Source organism: Rhineura floridana, chromosome 5 (assembly GCF_030035675.1).
Source record: "Rhineura floridana isolate rRhiFlo1 chromosome 5, rRhiFlo1.hap2, whole genome shotgun sequence".
Lineage (NCBI taxonomy): Eukaryota > Metazoa > Chordata > Lepidosauria > Squamata > Rhineuridae > Rhineura > Rhineura floridana.
Window position 1 is genome coordinate 89001665 of NC_084484.1, and position 20894 is coordinate 89022558.

Here is a 20894-nt window from a genome sequence, read left to right on the forward strand (position 1 = left end):
GTTTGTTTCTTTGAGTTGACATAAATTGTCAGGTAACATGTTTCTTGATATGTGTATTTGTAATTCAGAAGTGTCTTCAAGAAGTTCCATACGCTGCAGGGCCAGCACAAGGGATAGTGCCTCTGACACCTCTTCTTCCCCCACTACCACTGCCACCCTTCTGCAGAAGCAGCAGCCTCCTCTTCGCCTTAAAAAACCCCCATTCCCCTTCTGGTCTCACTTTTAACCATTTTTATGCTGCACTGACAAAGGCAGTACTATCAGTTTCTCCACTGCCACCTCAACTTCTCCTCCCTGCCTGAGCCTTACTCTCAGAAAGTGCCAAGGGGGTCCTTCCTCAGAGCAAGACATTCTGGTTGAGGTGGCCTGTAGAGTGCCTGTGCCAAGAGAAAAAAATTCCATGGCAAAATATGGCAGTGGTATATACTGTATATATGCAAATCTCATTAATCTTCCTAAAAAATATTCACTAATCAGCAAAAAATCCCTTGCGGTTTAAGAATGTACCTATAGTCAACAGATATTTCTATCAAACTTTAAAAAGCAGGGAAACTAGGCAGCTCTAGTGAATGCACCAGGGGAGCAGGAAACCTGACCTCCTCTCTGAGATATTGGACTGCCCTACAAATTTGTCAAAATGGAAACACCATTTGGGTTGGTCCTTCACAGTCCAATCCACTTCCTGTGTAGCTTGGAAGAATTTGGTAACGTGCCAGGGAGGGGAGGAGGAGGGCAGGAAAGGGAGGGGGAGGGAAGAAGGGAGAGGGAGGGGCAGGGGGAAAGATTGGATGGGTGGGCACTGGGCAGAGGGGAAGCCCCTTTCCTTTCCAAAAGGAAAACATTGTGAACAGTATCATTGTTTCTCACCGTTTCCCCCACCTTTTTATTCTACAGCAGACACATGTAGTCTCCCACCTAAATTTAAACCAAAGCTGTCCCTGGCCACATCCACACCACACCTTTATTATATTTTAGACATTCATGGCTACTCGCAAAGAATCCTGGGAAGTGTAGCTAGTGAAGGATGCTGAGAGTTGCTAGGAGACGCCCTGTTCCCCTCACAGAGCTTCAATCAGAGCAGCTGACTGTTAAACCACTCTGGCCACCAGAGCTCTGTCAGGGGGTCTCCTCTCAGCACCTTCACAAACTACACTTCCCAGGATTCTTTGGGGGAAACCATGCCTGACTAAAGGAAATCAAGGTCTGGTGTGTGGCTCCCTGATTAGCCAAGCCAAGCAGATGTGAGTCCGGCTATTAGAATGCTGACAGTTGGTTCTTACTGAGCATGCCTAGCCTTATCCCTTACTTCAATGCTAAATTTCTTAAATTAATTAAAAATCAACCAGGCATTTTTTTAACTTTTAAACTGCAGACGATGAAGGTCAGAGTATGGGGCAAGGTCAGTAATAGCATTACAGGTACTCTGTGAACATGGCTGATCTTTAATTAATTTCAACAAATTATGAGAACTCTGACAGAAAAAAGTCCGAAAGGGGTCTGGTTTTTCTCTCTCTCTTTTTACACTTTGGACTCTCGATTCTCTCTGACTGTTTTGTGTATCACCATGAAAATTTAGAAAGTTGTTAAGCAAGCGTTTCTGAGTTCAGGACTACAGGTTTTGTAAGGTTTGTTTTGAAATGAGCTTATGGGAAGTATCAGAATGGCATGGGAGGTATTTTCAATTTAAAATTGCGGAATGCGAAAAATCCACACTGGCTATAGTATACAGCCACCCTCATGGCTGTATAATATAGAGGCAAGAGTACAGTTCTAATTCCATTATACTTATTTCATATTCATTAGTACCATACCATTTGCGGGTCTATCATCACCAGCCATTGTTTGTAAGAAGTCATTTTTACTTCCTATAGCTTCAAACTTCAGAAAGAGAGCATAATCTTGTCTTGGTGGAATTTTGTTAAGGTCCCTGTCCCTTTTCAGCTGCCTGTAAAATTTACAATTAAATTTATATTACTAGGGGGAGGTGGGTAAAATACCATACTATAATTGTTAATATCTTAACAAGCATAAACAGAAAAACTAGTAATTAAGGTTTTCTATGCAATATCAATATATCAACACTAATTAATGTGGTTGTTTCTACAGGGTCATTACTTCATTCACTGTGCAGGAAAATAAATACTTTCGTTTTTGACTTCTCACTTGTCACTATGCTAAGAATGTTCCCGGTGTACCAACTTCCAAATCATCTAAATATATAGCCCTTTTCATAATCCCATTTGATGAGTCCTCCAGCTCACCTAGCTACCTTCCCATGAGAGTAGTTAGCCAAAACATGATAATTATAAAAGTTAGAGGCTTACTTTTTTACAGCTTTAATGATTCTTTTAGTATAGGAGTATATAATCTTTGAGGTCAATTTCTCATTTTTTCATCATCTTATTATATAGATATAGATATAGATAGTTAAGTTCACATTTCATGCTTACTTTGGGCTAAAACAAAGAGTAATCATCATTTTCTGATAAGGCTGTAGTGTTCCTTCATTAGGAATGCAGGCAATCAGACTGGAAACATCTTGTTCTGGTTTTCCATCAGTGTAATACAAGACTTTTAAAACAGCATCTGTACTCTTCTGAATATCTGCACCCTGGCAGACAATGAGAAGTATAAATTATATATTAAGAGACACTCAGATTCTCAATTTTTCATGTTGATCTTTTCAGACAAAAATGACAAAAGCAGGAAAAGCAAACACTAATAACGCACATATTGAATAAGGCTAAGGTTTTGTTACATACAAAAGCAATAAAGAGATGTCATAGAGTCTAACACTGAAAGAGTAGCTAAGTAAAAGCTGTATATATTTGAAAGGCACATATCCCTAATACTAGATCCCACCTAGCCTTGTGTTTACCACTTCTAGACATAACTGGTATAATATGCCAATTTAAAATTATTATTATTATCATTATCATTATCATTATCATTTATTAAATTTATATCCCACCCTTCCTCCCAGTAGGAGCCCAGGGCAACAAACAAAAACACTAAAAACACTCTAAAACATCTTTAAAAAAACCAAACATCTTAAAAAACACGTTTAAAAGCAATTCCAGCTTCCCACAGCATTATTATACACTGGCAAATGCCATCTTTATGACAGGCAGGGTATGCAGGCAGGGAAGGCCCACACATTGGAGGAACGAAAAGATGCCTTACAACTTTGCCATGGAGTCCTAGTTGGTAGAGGACAAGCCACCCAGTGTGGGGGAGATTGGGTTAGTTCCATCACAACATGATACCCAAATACAGTGATGTATTTTTCCCACAAGAATCTTTTTTTCATTCAAAGTAGTGATCACTTCCCATAAAACATCCTGAAGCAATTTAACAATAAAACAATTTCAAATCCAATCCAGATAGGAATAAAAATATTTGCTTAAAAGGCTTGTTTAGAACAGGTGGTCTTCAATAGGCACCAAAAAGTTAATAGAGATTGTGCTGGTATGTAATCAGTGGGATTTCCAAAAAGTAGATGCCACCACATTAAAAGCCTGATTCCAGTATCATGCTACTATCTTCAGAAGGCCCTCTACTACAGATCACAGTGATCGGTTGGGTACATATGAAGTGAGACTATCTTTCAGGTATCTTGGTCTCAAGCTTTAAAGGGCTTTGTACACCATTACCAGCACCTTGAAATTAGTCTCACAGCTAATTGGGAACCAGTTCAATTCCTTCACCAGTAGCATAACATGATGCCAGTGAACATTCGAACTACTGCATTTGCATTAGCTACAGTTTCTAGGCTAATCTCAGAGAAAGTCCTCCATAAAGTGCATTGCAGTAATCCAATCCAGAGGTGGCTAGTGCATGGACAACAGCGGTCATGATATGCAAAGCAGGTTAAAGGCACTCCTTGCCAGAGATAACAAAGCCCCTAGTGACAGAGATGGACCCAGCAGCACTCTCAGATTATAAACCTGAACAATCCCATAAAAGCAGGCAATTGACCAGTTATCCAGACTAAGGAACTGCCTACCCACAGTGCCTGAATCTAGGCAAAATGAAGACTCAGTTTGTTGACCCTCACCCAGCCTACCACCAAGCGTAGGCACTGGTTCAAGACTTACATGGCCTCTCCTGATTCAGATGTTACAGAGAAATAGAGCTGGGTATTATCAGCACACTGATAATCTCAAAGCTGCTATTGACTGCTCCCAACAAATCCATGTGTAATCAGGAGTAGGCAACCTTTTGCCCTCCAAATATTACTGAACTGGGGATGGACAAGATTTTTTGCTGAAGTAGGACTGAAACAGGACTCCCCTACAGTTCACATGTCCACAATCTCTGTGGACCAATACTGAATGCTACAGAACATCTGTGGCTTTTCCTGACATAGTTTTTTTTTTTTTAAGTATAGGATACAACATTAAACTAGCTGACTGACCAGCCTGTCTTGTTTATTAACTGAAACTGACAAGCTGAAACTGCTTTCTCCAGGGGTAGGGTGAGGTCAAAAACAATTAGGTATGGAGGAGGTATGTCTAGCAAAGGGAAAAATGGGCATGTGGAGGAGGAAGATGCTGATGCTGTTTTAGCAAAGGGTCCCAGGCTATGGTCTGAAGGCACGTAAGGCCAGCTCCCAAGCAGGGTCAGGTCTGGACAGTGCCTGGATGGGAGACCGCCTGGGAACCATATGTAAGCCGCCTTGGGTTTCAGTCATGAAAAGAAAGGCAGGGTATAAATGTAAAAAATAAATAAATAATAAAAATGAGAACATAGCCTGGCAGTTCTCGGAACTTGTTTTGAGCCAAAGGGGGCAGGAACTGAGAAAGAGCTCTGTGTTGCTCTGTAAGGTTGAATCCTCAAACATTTATCTCTCCCTCCTTATCACTCTGTCATCCTCTCTCCATAACATATATGTGCGTGCATGCGTGTATGTAAAATAAAACCGCAATCAAACTGCAATCATGACAGCTGTTTTTCTTCCAGCACAGCAGATGAGCTGCTTTTCTACACACATATTTATTTATTTATTATTTGATTTATATCCCGCCCTTCCTCCCAGCAGGAGCCCAGACTCACAGAGAAAGGAAGATAGAAAGGGGTGGGAGCTTCATTGAGCTGGGCTGAGTGGGCAAAGGATACATCAGTCAGAGGAGGAGGAGGAGGAGAATTAACTAGTCTGGTCTCTGCTTTGCTAACATGAAACTTACCTGGAAGGCAGGCGATCTCTTTTTTTCCATGGCTGGGTGTGTGTGTGATACATTTCAGAGAGGAGGAGGAGGAGGAGGCTGTGATGATCCTGTATTAGTGTAAATAGGGTAAGTGCTGTTTGTTTAGAAGATACATGGTAAGTGGAGTGAAAGAGGAGGGGGAGTGAATGGGCAGTAGAATGCTGGATGATTGGCTGAATGTTTAAAATGGCTGACAGTATAAAAGGAAGAATGTCAGGTAAATCTGGGTGGATGTGGTGTGGACGTGTGTGGACGTTGGTGGACTTGAGAGGGTTGTTTTGGTGGGTTTTGAGAGGAGAGGGTGGAGTTCGGATTAATACTAAGACCAGTACCTCAGGAATAGATGTAACTATATGCTTATGTGCCTTTTAAAGAAATCTTGTTATCTGTGTTATTTAATAAATACTTAATTTGGTTTACCAAAGGCCTGATCCTTGGCTGGGGTTTCACAGACCAGAAGGGAGGGTGAGGTAAATAACCAAGGCAGAAGAGTGACAAATGGTGGCAGCGGGGAAGGGAAGAATAACACCACAAGTATTCAGAGCAAACCAGAATTATAAGCAGTCTGAGTAAATCAAAGGGATTGGGACAGCTTAAGCACGCAGTCACAGAGGTAACCTAATTGAGGGAGACTCAGGCAGAGTCTCTGGGAATACTGGTTATAGGACGTGACTGGTGGTGCTGCCTAGCAGGGGGATCTGTTGAGATCTATGCTAGAGCGGAGAGGGAAACCATAAAAAAGGACAGTCCAGACTGGTGGAGTCCCTGGTGGTGCCTAGTGACAGGCAGTAACCACGAGCAGGTAGGAACAGTCTAAGTATTGATATTCCTCAGGAGGAAAAGAGACTGGGATGGTAAAAATGGAAAGTTGCGAAAAACAAATTGAAACAGAAAGGAGCCACTTGTCAGTCCAGCAAAAAGGAGTCAACCCAGCTGCAACAATCAGATCCCAACCCTAACTACAACTCCCATCAGCCTGAGCAAGCATGGCCAAGGATGGTAGGAGCTGCAGTTCAGCTACATCTAAAGGGCCAAAGGTTCCCTGTACCTGACATAGATGTTAAATAGCATCAGGGACGTGATGATACCCTGAAGCACCCGTAGCACAAGTGCCAGTGGCTGAATAATAATCACCCAATGCTATTCTATAAAACTGAGTTAGGATTGGAACTACTGTAAAACAGTGCCTCAGTGCCCATCTCACTGAGTAGGTTCTGAAGAATACCATGGTCAACAGCATGAAAAGCTGCTGAGAGATCAAGTAAGAATAACTGCCTTTCTCCTGATAAAGGGCATCCATCAGGGCGAGCAAGATAGATTCAGTCCCATAATCAGGCCTGAATCTGGTCTGAAATGGGTCAAAATAATTGGATTCATCAGAGTGTGCTTGCAACTGTCCCACCATAATCATCTCAATCATGTTCCCTCAAAAGGGGCATTTGCATCTGGGCAATAGTCACAAACCAGTGGGTCCAGAGTGGATTTTTTCCAGGAGTGGTCAAATTACTGCCTCTTTCAAGACAGCTGGAACCACTCCCTCCCACATTCTGAACCCACCCAGCCATACTCCCTTCAAAGAATGCTTCAAGAAGCCAACAGGGGCAAAGGTTGAGGGAACTCACTGGTGAGCACATGGCTACAAACACCCTGCCAACATCATCAGCCCACGTAAATTGAAACTGCTGCCATGATGTCTCAGCAGGTGTTGTGCTGGACACCACCCTAGAGACTGCAATAAAGGTGTCAAGATTGCTACAGGGGAGAATGGATGATACCTACAGGAGAGTGAACAGAGCTGCACTAAAGGACACCACTGGGGTTAGGGCTAAATCTACTCCTGGAGACTTCAGTGTATCAAGCACAGAACAGGTTTTGCACTCCCATCCTAATTTATATTACAAAATCCAGCCAGCCCACATCTACACTGCACATTCTGTTTCTTGATAATACTGGAGTGTGACACAAAGCTGAGAAAATTGGAGTGAGCTCTATCCTTGCCCCTGGTCTCAGGTGCCTCAACACTCTAGGTGGCCTCTTGTTCTTTGAGAGCCCCCAAAGGGGAACTCAGAGTTCATCCCAGGACTCCACTGTTTTGTTAACTATACAATGTTTTCTCTTTTGTCTGTCTTTTCTCTCTTATCTGTCTTTCTGGGTCTCTTGCCTTTCCTCCCATGTCTTTCCCTACGCATTTCTTCTCCTGATTCTCCTTGTACAGTTTTCTCTCCTGTCTGCCTTTTCATGTCTATCTCTCTTTCTGGTTAGCCACTAGAGATGACAGCTCCAGACCCATCTGTCCTATTACTCCTGCTCTTTTATTTCATTTTTCTTGCTAAGACAGCTCAAATGCCTTTTGTGGTTAATCTCTTTTCCCTCTACCTGCTCCTTCTTCCCTCAGAAACCTCTCCTTGACCTCCAAACCACCCTGGTTTCTCTGCTTCTTCTATATCACTCCTCTATGTCCTCCTCCTCCTTCTCCTCCCTGTTGGGACCCAGCTCAAGCGATTACTCATGCTGACCTTTTAACAGCTGCCAGATGTTCTGCATGTCCTCCTGTTGTGAGGCACTCCCACCCAGCTGGATTCCTTCACAGTTGGTATACATACATGTATATAGTAATGGCATAGAATATTAGCTTAAAGAAAAACTCCAAACATTTCTTCTCTCTTGGACTAGCCTCCAACCATGGTACACATGAGGAAAGGAACCCCTGCTGAAAAACAGGCACACTTTAGAAAACAGGACTAAAGCCAAGAGAGGTTTCCTTACCATCTCTCCACCAATAGCATTGTCCTGCAAGATTGCCACCCAGTCCATAGGCTCTGGGCTTTTATTATGAAGAATAACCTCTTCAGTCTTGGAGGTTCCAAAATATACACATCCAAAATTAACACATTTTATTGTGTTCGACTGAGGTGTGCCCAAAAGCTCAAGAATTTGCTCCACTATATTGGCTTTGATGATTATCTTAGCACTGGGCCGTCCTTGCAGTTTCACACTTTTGAGTAACAGCAACAGGTAAGAAGGAATAGAAGGGGAAAATATGAAAGATTTGCGTTACAATAGTGTATTAGTCTTATGAACTCAGTATTTTATTACAGCATTTAAATAAGGCATATATTTATAACTGGAATTTACAGAAGCTGTCTGCTTCTGGCATTCCATGGCTGGGGTGAAATACACAGATTATTTTATTGGGACATCAATAGAAGCACCTGCCTATGTCACAAATATATTAGACACATCTACAGCTTTAATGCTTCATATCAGAGTAGATGGTGGTATAATTGTCACACAACATTCTGGGCATGTATTCATTCCTTTATCCCCAGTTTGTAACAATAAGGGGTACATCCAACTTCAAGGCAAGAACAGCTCTCACTGAGAGTTGGACTTTGGCAGCTATGTATCCTCTAGATCAGCCTTTCCCAACCAGTGTGCCTCCAGATGTTGTTGGACCGCAACTCCCATCTTTCCTGACCATTGGCAATGCTGGCTGGGGCTGATGGGAGTTGTGCTCCAACAACATCTGGAGGCACACTGGTTGGGAAAGGCTGCTCTAGATGATGGTAACACTGTAATACATTAACCTCAGCCACGTGAGAGCCATTAACTCCTTTAGAAAGGTAACTGAGCCGTATGGGGAAATGTTCTCCTGTTCAGTATAGCTTGCTCTTCTTGCAAAGATGCAATATTTCCACATATTTGACTGATATAAATACATACCTCTTAGATCTGAGTAATTTGAGTACAGAGTGTTTTAATGTGCAAGCCATACACTTAACTTATAAATATGTAGCATTAAAGTTAATTAAAGATAATTAATTAAAGTAAAATCCAAAAGCAATCCAAGCAGAAAAAAATTAACTTACATGGCTGGTTGATGAATTGTTCGGGGTACATCTGTACAGATCTCCATTTTAATCAGCTGTACTGTTTGGGGTTCCACCACCCCACTGGTTGGCAATATAAAAATGGGGGCACTCCCTCTATATTTTATACCAAATGTACCTACAAAATATATAAACATGTTATGCATCACATGTAAAATTAACTGATAGATTCAAAGCCCACTCCCACTCTGATATAGGATAGCCTGGCCAAACCAACAAGAATCCCAGAAGCAGCACAAAATCTGGACAAAGATACAATGTACCTCTTTAAAGGTCCTTGCCATCCACAGATCCTCCTCCACACCTATCTTTGCATAGTGATGGTCATTACACTTCTACTTAGGTAAGCAAAGAGAAAAGAGAGAGTTCTTTCCAGAGAAGAGAGCATTCTAAGCTTACAACAAAGAACTTTACTACAATTGAACCTTCATAAAACTTCTAGAGCTGCCGGGAAAAAGATAGTACTTTCTTCCTGTCTGGACACACAAAAAATAATGTAAAGTAGGATTGCCAACTCTTGAAAGATAAAATTCAGATGCTTAGCCAGGTTCCCAGAGGCAGAGCCCACAGAAAAGGCTCAATTCATCTAAGCCATACAGCTACAACACATGTTAACAAACCCTCTGGCACCAAGAAATACAACTGCACATGACCTCAGGCCAACACAGACAAAGTTAACACAACCTGGACTTCAACTGTGTCACGCACATTATAGATGACATCCAACATAGTGCAAACAGATGTCCATTTATGCAACAGGGCTTCTTTCTTGCTACCTGTGCACCCTCAAAATCTGTTCCGGAGAATTGCAGGAACTGCTAGAGCACATTTTGTGGGCATGCCGGGGGGGGAGGGGTAAGAAGAGAAATAAGAAATTCCAATGTGCAAATGGATTTCCCTTGCACAAGCAAGCGGACATCATTGAATGCCACCCAATGTCACAAGACTGACAAAACTACGTCACAAGATGTAAAAGCACACAACTCAAACAAGTAAGCACTGCTGCAAACACACATCAAATCACAAATACTGCATATTAATAAGGAATTAAGCATTTAGAAGGTCTCTAGAAAAATGACCTCATTTTACACATAGAAAACAGTAGAGTTAAAACAATGAATCCATGGCAAAACGACTGAAAGCCTTTAGAAAGCAGAAAGCTCAAGTAAGCAAGCTAACGGAGCAATCCAAATCCTCTTCCCCCAGGCTGCTGCCAACATCACTCCATCAATGCCAACCTTCTCCTGCCACCTGCTTAACATGCAGGCAGTAGGCCTGCTGGTGAGATCCCCACCAGCAGAGACCAGTGGAAAGTCACAAAACAAGTCATTCTGAGGGAGAGAAGGGAACAGGGCTGAGCAAGTTCGGGATGTGCTGGATCCTAAGCCAGTTTCACAGCTATTGCCAGCTGGCATAGGATCTGATCCAGAGCTGTTCACTATGTCAACCTGAAGGTGGTGCAGGGCTGAGGCTCGATCATCCTGCTCCCCACCTTCTACCTCAGCAAACACAGGGCTGTGAATGCAGCAGCAGCTCTGCAGAGCCACTGCAGTTGGATGTTTGGATTGCGCCCTTAGCCACAGACTGTAAGTAAAGTCACAATCAGGACGCCTAGGCCAAATGACAATGGTCATGCATGGCATGTGGAAACAGCAATATTGCTAGTGGTGCATACATACATACCCATTTCACATACAATGATACAATCCCCAATTTAAGAAATTAGTGGAAAATAAGGAAGAAGAGAAAAACAGTTTTTGCTTCCCTAGCCTAGCAATATGTGATAAGAACATAAGAAGAGCCTGCTGGGTCAGGCCAATGGCCAATCTAGTCCAGCATCCTGTTCTCACAGTAGCAAACCAGATGCCTATGGAAAGCCCATAATCAGGACCTGGGCACAACAGCACTTTCCCCTCTGGCAGTTTCCAACCACTGGTATTCAAAAGCATACTGCCTCCTACCATGGAGAAAGAACATAGGCATCATGGCTAGTAGCCACTGATAGGTCTTATCCTGCATGTATTTGTCTAATCCTCTTTTAAAGCCATTCAAATCAGTGACCATCACTGCCTCTTGTGGGAGTGAGTTTCACAGTTTAACTATGCACTGCATGAAGAAGTACTTTCTTTTGACTATCCTGACTCTTCCAACATGTAACTTTATTTGATGATACCAGCTATGATAGTAGCTCTCCCAAAAGTTGACAACCCTCGTTTGGAGAGTCCAACAACTGTGAGACAAATAAGATTTTTTCAGAATATACAGTTAGTTAGGAAACCCATCAACATTCCGTATTATCAGAAAAGGAACTTAGTATAATTAAATACATAGAAAATATTTACCTGGAGATGATCCATAGTTAGTAATTTTAAACTCTCGACTAATTACTTTGCTATTTGCAGTCACTGTGCCAAAATCTATCTCAGGTTCAATTTCTAGGCAGCAACATGGGATTAAACTGCAAAACAATTGCACTTTTAATTGGTTTGACACTACTTTATTTCTTTATTATTTTATTGGTTGCATTTTTAAAAAAATGTTTTAGAAATAAGCTTTCCTCCATTTTCAACACACACAGAATTTAATTACATAACCAAATTTAGCAGCAGCAACTGCAGACAGAAGAGGTTTATTAAAATGTCATTGTGTTTTCTTAATTATGGTAACTTAAGGACAATTTAATCACATTGGACTGCAAATATTATAATTAGTGTGAATGTGATCCTTCAACATCGAATGCCTGATCACCGTCTTCCAAAGCAGCTACTTTACTCCCAACTTAAGGATGGAAAACGAATATTGGTGGACAGTAAAAGAGGTTTAAAGATGTTCTTAAAGCGAATCTAAAAAAATGTAACATGAGCATCAAGAACTGGGAAGTCTTGGCCCATGAACGTCCCAAATGGAGGTCGGCTATTATCGAAGGTGTTATGGACTTCAAAGAAACACAAATACAGGGCAAACAAACTAGCGGAAGGCACATCAAACAAATCCTCATCGTGACCATCTTCCACCTGGAAACCTATGTCCTCACTGTGGGAGGCTGTTTGGATCCAGAATTGACCTCCACAGTCACTTACAGACCCACTGTTAAAGACCTTATCTTGGAAGACAATCTTACTCAGCCACAAGTGATCGCCAATAGATAGATGTGTTTTCTTAATTATGGTAACTTAAGGACAATTTAATCACATTGAACTGCAAATATTTAAATAGTGTGAATGTCTTTGTAGCATCAAACAATAAATTCTTAAAATCAATCTGGTCTACTTGCACTTAAAATAAAAAATCAACACAGTTTAATATATCTCAACAAATTTTATACCATTATATAAGTTTCAGTATTGTATGAGCTCATGATTTCTGACAAAAGAGACACTGGATACAGTATAGCGAAAGAGAGAGAAAGCTAAAATCACAGTAACACCAATAGGATTTAGAATGCAATCCTATACCCAATTACCTGAACATAAGCCCCACTGAAACTCATAGGACCAGAGCTTGGAAGTAACTAGTTACAAGTAACTAGTTACAAGTAATTTATTACTTTTTGAGTAACGAGTGGGTAACTTCATTACATTTTGCTGGTAATACAACGAGTAGTAACTTCATTACTTTTGAGGAGTAATTGTAATGTTTTCAGCATTACTTTTGTGCATTACTTGGGGCCGGGGAGCAGGGGAAGTCTTCTGCTCCTCTGATTTGTGAATAAAAATTATGAGCTTCAAATTGGGCTTCTGTGCAGCGTTGTTCTTCCTTCATGCTCTATGGGTACTTAGGAGGCAACGAGGGAGGAGATGGAGAGCGAGACGGCGTGGAGAAAACAATTAACAATTGACAGGAGTGGAAGGAGAAAAGAGCTGGAGGCAATATATATATACAAAAAATATGTGTGTTGGGATATCATCATTGCTGGGGGTGGGGTGAGGGGATGTGAGATTCTGTTATGCCACTCTGTTAATCTTACGGATACAATTTTTTATTCTACTACCCTCTGTGTGTGTGTGCTTATTTTTAATGTTGTTTAGGCTAGTTAGATGTGCAGCAGCCAAGGCCAGCACCTTGTAGGCAATTTTTTTAAAGTAACTAAAATGTAATTGTAGCAATTACTTTTGAGTAAAAGTAAAGTGATCAGTTACTTTCAGAGCAATTGTAATTATAACGGTGATTACTACTGTTGGGGGGTCATGTAACTGTAATTTATTACTTTTTAAAAGTACTCTTCCAAGCTCTGCATAGGACTTACTTCTAAGTAAACATGGATTCATGTTACAAATCATGACTAACTTCCAGTGGATTATGCCCATTATATGAAGCAGCCCTAGCTGCCCCATCCCTTCAGAGTAGCAAATGACACTAGGAGAGCAATGCAGAAACAAAACATCACAAACTGCATCCTAAATGAGCCTTCATTTGCACACTGTTTTAATATATTTTGGTGAGGAGATAACAAAAGAAAGAGAAAGGTTAAAAATCTACTGGTACCCAGGAATATTGATAGCAACTTGCCAGAGATAAACCTCAAAGGTGCTTCTTATTTATTTCTTACATTTATATCCCACCTTTCCTCCACAGAGATCAAGGTGGCCTGCAAACATGGTTCTCCCCCTCCCAATTTTATTCTCACAACAACCCTGTGTGGTAGGTTAGCCTGAGACACAGTGAGTGGCCCAAGTCATCCAGTGAACTTCATGACAGAGTGGGGATTTGAACCCTGGTCTCCCAGGTCCTTGTCTGACACTCTAGCCACTACAATCTCTTCACTGGAGGTGAAGTTTCCTCCATAGCATGGAGCACCTTTTACCAGTTTAGGTTGGTTTAACTACCTAGACAGAGATAGCCTGGTCTCAGTCATCCATGCTCTGGAAACCTCCAGGTTACACTACTGTAATGCATCATACATGGGCCTGCCTCTGAAGATGTTCAAAAACTTCAATTAGTTCAGAATATAATTGCTAGCCAGCTACCTAGGACTGTGCATTATGAACATATTATGCTTCACCAACTGCACTGGCTTCTAGTCCATTTCCCTGCCCAATTCAAAGTACTAGTTTTGACCTTAAAAGCTCTTCACAGCTTGGGGACATATCTTCACATGTGCCTGCCCATGCACTGACATCCTCAGCAGGGCCTTCTCAGGGTCCCCACAACATTTCTGAGCCAAAAATGACCTAATATAAGAACCATGATAGATCCAGGATGAAAGAAAAGCAGGATGCAAATATAATAAATAAAAATATAAAATTATAACCATGGACAACACAAGAGTATTCATGTTTAATCAGGAGTAAGATCAATGGGACTTATTCCCAAGGGTACCTAAGATTGCAGCTCTGTCAAAACTCAACATTTGCCTTTTGGAACCCCTCCCACAACAGTTACACAATCCCTAGGGGCATCACCATCATATCAGAAACCATTTTGGCATTTAAGTGGTATATGAATTAATTAATAACTCTGATCGAGGTGCTAATTAGCTTTCTTATAGCTCATGTGAACAGCTGGCTTACAGCACAGTCGTAACCATGATCACTCAAAAGAAAGTTCAGCTGAATTCAATGATGCTTCCTCTCAGGTAAATTGGGTTAATACTGCTGTTTTTAGGGCACAATTCAAATCCCTGATGCACAGTGCTGGTCTCCCTCCACCCAGCTAAGAACAACTTCACCAGCCTTTGCCCACAAAGTGATAATCCACCCATGCAGAGCTCCCCATTTTGCTGACTGAAAGTGCAGGCCAACAACAACCCACAGAAAGCCCCAAGCCAGAATGCGATCTACTCGAGCCTAATCTCTTGAAGACATTGGGCTCAATCGCTACGCCAGCTCCAGACTCGTGTAGGGAGCAGAATTTTGCTTGTCTCCTCCCACTTTCTACCCCAGTCAGAATGAGCAAAGTAGATCTGGTGGCGGCAGCTCCCCAGTTCCATCATGCTCTGCCACTGTTCAGCAGGAGTTTGGATTGCTCTGTTGGGCATTGCATTTAAAAAGAAACACACTAATCTAGTAAAAAATTTGACAAGTGGCAACCCCATGTCAGTAAGATTAAAAATGGAGCAAAGCCATTTTAACAGAAGAAACCCCCACCCCTGCTGATGTTAGAGCTAGGAGAGAAACTTCCATTGGCATCAATGTAATTTGGGGAGGGGGGGTCAGAATCATGGTCTTCATCCTGCTTACAAACACCTCAACAGTTATTTCAATTTTTAAAACTATGGAGCTTAATTACAAGCAATTAATATGTGGTTTAGAGAGCCAGTGTGGTGTAGTAGTTAAGAGTGTTGGACCTGGGAGACCAGGGTTTGAATCCCCACACAGCCATGAAGCTCACTGGGTGACCTTGGACCAGTCACTGCTTCTCAGCCTCAGAGGAAGGCAATGGTAAACCACCTCTGAATACCGCTTACCATTAAAACCCTATTCACAGGGTTGCCATAAGTCAGGATCGACTTGAAGGCAGTCCATTTCCATTTCCAATATGTGGTTTGGCTCCTAAAGTCATTTCCCACATAAAACGTTAAGCCACAAGAATCATATGGAGGAAATTTCAGGTTGTTTTAAACCATAATTTTGGAAGATGCCCACAGATTCCTGTCTAGAAACTCTTCAGTCTTGTGTGCCGGTATTTGTTTTTAAAAATAAATGCATTTTCATGAAAAGCCTTAAACAAAATTTAACTACTAAAACAAAACATTTAAATGCCATACCCTATTAGAGGAATCTCAATTATATTTTTTCCTACATGAAGGAGTAGCCTATCCTGAAGGTCTGTCTCACTATCAGGATGATATTCCACAGTGGCTGTTATGTGAAGTCCAGAAGCAACCGGGTTCTTTGGATTATCCACAATTAATTTGAACTGCAAAAAATATTGAAGAAATAAACCATTCAATTTCCAGTTCAACAAAGTAAATCATTTTATCTTGGCAAGAGAATATTCATTGCCCATCTATGAAATACAGTAGAAGCTCATTATAACACGGGGACGGAGGACAAAGCATGCACCCGCAGTATAGGGCTTCCGTGTTATAATGAAAATGGCATTGAAAGGCACTCAGAAAGATTCTTTTAAAAAAGTAAACAGACAAGAAGATCAGGGCAAAAGAAGAAGAAGCAACCAAAACTAATAAAAGCTGCAACTGGGAGCAGAAAGAGGAAAGTGGGAACAGATATAGGGCTGTGGAGAAAAAAAGGAAGAAAAATGCTTGAAAAGAAAAAACTGCTGCTATCGCAGCTGAGACACATCTGCCACAACTGAGGCTGAGGGATGGACCCGGAAAGGAAAAAAAGAAGGGTAATATTGAGGAAAGAATAAGTTAACAAATTCACCTCCACAGAAAATAATGAAAGAGCTTGAGAAGTAACCAACACTGAGAAGTGATAAATGACCACTGGGGGGGAAAGCTGCGAGGTAGGAAAAGGGTGGGGAATGGAGGGTGAAGGACATCAGGAGAAAAGGTGAAAGAACACTGACAGAAAAAATGGCTCAAAAATACCCAAGGAAGCAAACTGAAGGATTCATCAGGGAAAGAACCACTGAGGATGAAGAACAAGGTAGAACAAAACAGACAAAACAGTAAGAAACAAGAAACACAAGCCTGTGATAAAAGTGGACACAAGTGGGGTGTGAAACACACATTAGCTCTGTACTGAGTCAGAAAATGGACTGGGGGGCCATGCCCAACAGACAAAGATCAGTTTGTGTTCCTGTCTCCGGCCATGAGAGGGTAGTGCAACCGGTCACAATTCAAAGTGCTGGTTTTGACCTTTAAAGCCATATACGCCCCAGGTCCAGGCTATTTGTCAGACCGTATCTCTCTGTATAAGCCTGCCCGGGCCCTGAGATCTTCAGGAGAGGCCCTTCTCTCAGTCCCAACACCCTCGCAAGTGCGATTGGTGGGGACGCGAGATAGGGCCTTCTCAGTGGCTGCTCCTAGGTTCTGGAACTCCCTTCCTAGGGAGGCACGAATGGCCCCCTCCTTGCCATCCTTCCGTCGGCAAGTAAAGATTTTTTATTCCGACTGACTTTTGGGATAGAAGGTGTTTAGGATTGGACTTTACAAGGCTTGTTTTATTGTTTTATATTATTATTTGTATTATTTTAAATTGTTTTTAGATTTTTAAGTGCCTTTTAAGGTTTTAAGGTTGTGCATTGTTTAATTGTATTTTAATTGTATGTTTTTCTATGTTTTTAACTACATGTAGTTTTATTCGTAAGCCGCCCTGAGTTCCAGTTTGGAAAAAGGGCGGGGTAAAAATAAAGTTTCATTCATTCATTCATTCATGTGTTCACCACCTCTGAAGAAAGCAAGGCTGATATAATAGTAAATGAGAAACAGTCCCTGGTTGCATTTCAGCTCCGGCTCACTCTTAAGGGTTAAAATCACCTAGTACAGTACTGGTTCCTAGACAGGTACTGAAGTGAGGAAAGTTGTTTGGAAGGACAGGTACCTCCATGTTTTTCGATCTTGTGATTTAAAAGATGTGTGAACTGCTTACTATATATTTTACTCGGGGGACATGGTCATACTGTGGTATATCCAATTCCGTGGTACATTGAGACACATTATAACAAACTTCTATTGTATTACCTACTGTCGGAAGGCAGAGCTGGGGTCCCAATCCCGGGGAGCTGGATTCCGGAGAGTTGGGAGAAGAGTATTCGGATGGATGGCAGAGGGAAGGGGGAGGAACTTCCCCCCTTTGGAGCGAAGACGAAACAGAGGAACTGCCAGTGATAAGGTCGCTTAGCAACGGGGAGCCTGAGCCCTCCCTGGACATTCTCATGCCTCCCCCTCTTTCAGGCTCAGAGCAAGAGGGGAAAGAGGGAGGGCTGCTCACAGCCGAAAAGCGGGGAGGCAGTTTACCATCAGCCCCTCCCCTATCCCCCATCCTGGAATCGGAAACTTCAGAAGAGGAGGGGGTGATGCTTCCCCCCTCACCGCGCACACGCAGACAGCTGAAAAGACAGGAGAGAAGGGGGGAAAGGCGGGCAGTACCTGAGGGGCAGTTAAGGAGGAGTGAAAGATTGCGTGCCCGTTTGGCCCCTTCTTAAAGAACAGGCGGGAAGAAGTCCCTTGCTCTGTCAACTTTCTCCCAATGCCGCAGGACCTGTATCCCTGTATTGCTTCATGAGAAAACGCAGTCTTTGTTTGGACATTACCCTAATAAAACACGAATTAACTACAGCCGTTGGTCTGGTTCCTGAGTCACATCCTGGGCCTGACACCTACTGAGGATTTTGATTTGAAATACTACTCAGTAACTCTCCAGTGGCAAATGCCTTCTCTTTTTCTTAAATATTAATTGATGTTCCAAAATTTACCTTTTGATGAACTTGGGGTTTTCTGTTTATTTTGGCAACAACTGAAGCAGCAAAGGGGAATGGAGGGAGGAGGAAGTGAACTGGGAAGTGGGTTATACCTTTCTATTCTAACTGTGTTGTTATATGCCTTCAATTTCGACTAATGGCGATCCTATGAATCAGTGACCTCCAATAGCATGCGTTAGAAAGCACACTGTTCAGATCTTGTCAGGTCTGTGGCTTCCTTTATGGAATCAATCCATCTCTTATTTGGTCTTTCTCTTTTTCTACTCCTTTCTGTTTTTCCCTGCATTATTGTCCTTTCTAGTGAATCATGTCTAATCATTATGTGTCCAAAGTAGGATAACCTCAGTTTCATCGTTTTAGCTTCTAGTGATAGTTCTGGTTTAATTTGTTCTTACATCCAATTATTCATCTTTTTCGCAGCCCATGGTATGCGTAAACCTCTCCTCCTACACCACATTTCAAATGAGTTGATTTTTCTCTTATCTGCTTTTTTCACTGTCCAACTTTCACATCCATACATAGAGATTAGGAATACCATGTCTGAATGATCCTGACTTTGGTGGCCAGTGATACAACTTTGCATTGGAGGATCTTTTCTTGTTCTCTCATAGCTGTCTCCCCAGTCCTAACCTTCTTCTGATTTCTTGACTGTTGTCTCCATTTTGGTTAATGACTGTGCCAAGGTATTGATAATACCTGACAAGTTCAATGTCCTCATTATCAACTTTGAAGTTACATAAATCTTCTGTTGTCATTACTTTAGTCTTCTTGACATTCAACTATACTCCTGCTTTTGTGGTTTCCTCTTTAACTTTCATCAGCATTCATTTCAGATCATTATTGGTTTCTGCTAATAGTATGGTATCGTCTGCATATCTTAATGATATTTCTCCCTCTCACTTTCTGTATGATATGTTCTGCATATAGATTAACCAAATAGGGCGATAAAATACACCCTTGTCTCACACCCTTTCTGATGAGGAACCAATCAGTTTCTCTATATTCTGTCCCTACAGTAGCCTCTTGTCCAGAGTATAGATTGCACATCCGGAGAATCGGGTCCTGTGGCACCCCCATTTCTTTTAAAGCATTCCATAGTTTTTCATGATCTACACAATCAAGGCTTTGCTGTAATCTACAAAGCACAGGGTGATTTTCTTTTGAAACTCCTTGGTCTGTTCCATTATCCAATGTATGTGATATGATCTCTGGTACCTCTTCCTTTTCTAAATCCAGCTTGGACATCTGGCATTTCTCACTCCATATATGGTAAGAGCTTTCGTTGCAGAATCTTGAGCATTACTTTACTTGCATGGGATATTAAGGCAATAGTTCGATAATTACTGCATTCCCTGGGATCCCCCTTCTTTGGAATTGGGATGTATATTGAATGCTTCCAGTCTGTTTTATTTTACATACCTTCTCCCTCCCTGGCTCCACCTCCTGTCTTGCTTGGTCCAATGCCTCAGTCCATGAAACTTTTGCTCTAATGATGGAGAGATTTTGAAATGTGAACATGTTCCCTTTCAGGTATAGTTAGACTGCACTTCACATCTGCATAGCAGGCAGTAATTCAGCAGATCATGGACCTGGATGCAAACTAAAGCATTTTTCAAGTAATAGTTGTGTGTCCAAATAGACACCCAGTCCTATCTTTTGGACACCCAGTGGACACAAATGGACACATAAAATTTAACTCAATGAACTAAGGTCACAAATTCAGATTGGAAGCCACTTGGACACCCAGTGGACACAAATGGACACATAAAATTTAAATCAATGAACTAAGGTCACAAATTCAGATTGGAAGCCACTTAAACACAGAGTAGAGGTATGACATTTTATTGAAACTGAATAGAAACAGTAGAACATAGGCACACATTACACTATAATTCTTGGGGTTCTTACTGAAAAACTTATTAACAATCTCTGTCCCTGTACACTATGACGTCTGTCATGCCCTAGTGCCACCCTACAGGTGCTAGGCACATTTCCAGGACCCAATTCCAAACACTGGGCAACTGGTCCCGGCAAAATATCCCCCCTTGCCAAGGTTGAGCAAACCAACAACACCTTGCAAGGTAGTACTTAGGCTGCCACCACCCCTTAATCTGAGTAATCACACTGAGTCAGGGGAAACCGAGAGCCCAGAAATAGTTCTGCTAGGGATTTCCAAGGACAAGAGCCAAACAGGCACTCCTTGTCCTGAAGTCCCAAGCAACCCAAAAACACGGTAGTCAGTTGTCAAGGTACCAGATTCAGAGCCAGATTTCCCTTCCTGCAAAAAACACACATAGGTAAATAAGAAGTAGCTTTATTGAACAAAATATAAGTGCACAATTAATAGCAGCAAAACAATTCCTTAAAACCCATACCCAAACAGGGGCTTAGGTAAAACATACAAGAGAATTCAGACACAAACCAAAATAACAAAACTAACTAGCCTATTCTACTTACTTGAAGAGGT

At 41.7% G+C, this 20894-nt stretch overlaps 1 protein-coding gene across 1 annotated transcript in view; it reads right to left on the reverse strand.

Annotated features, from left to right (window-relative positions):
- LOC133386076 (cilia- and flagella-associated protein 47-like) overlaps positions 1 to 20894 on the reverse strand; it is a 70341-nt gene that overhangs the window by 44271 nt on the left and 5176 nt on the right. The window contains exons 2-7 of the mRNA XM_061629700.1: positions 15804 to 15955; positions 11440 to 11555; positions 9077 to 9215; positions 7974 to 8202; positions 2451 to 2611; positions 1812 to 1945 (exon numbers count right to left, since the gene is read on the reverse strand). Of these exons, the coding sequence (XP_061485684.1) occupies positions 1812 to 1945; positions 2451 to 2611; positions 7974 to 8202; positions 9077 to 9215; positions 11440 to 11555; positions 15804 to 15955 (931 nt within the window). The remainder of the gene's footprint in view (positions 1 to 1811; positions 1946 to 2450; positions 2612 to 7973; positions 8203 to 9076; positions 9216 to 11439; positions 11556 to 15803; positions 15956 to 20894) is intronic.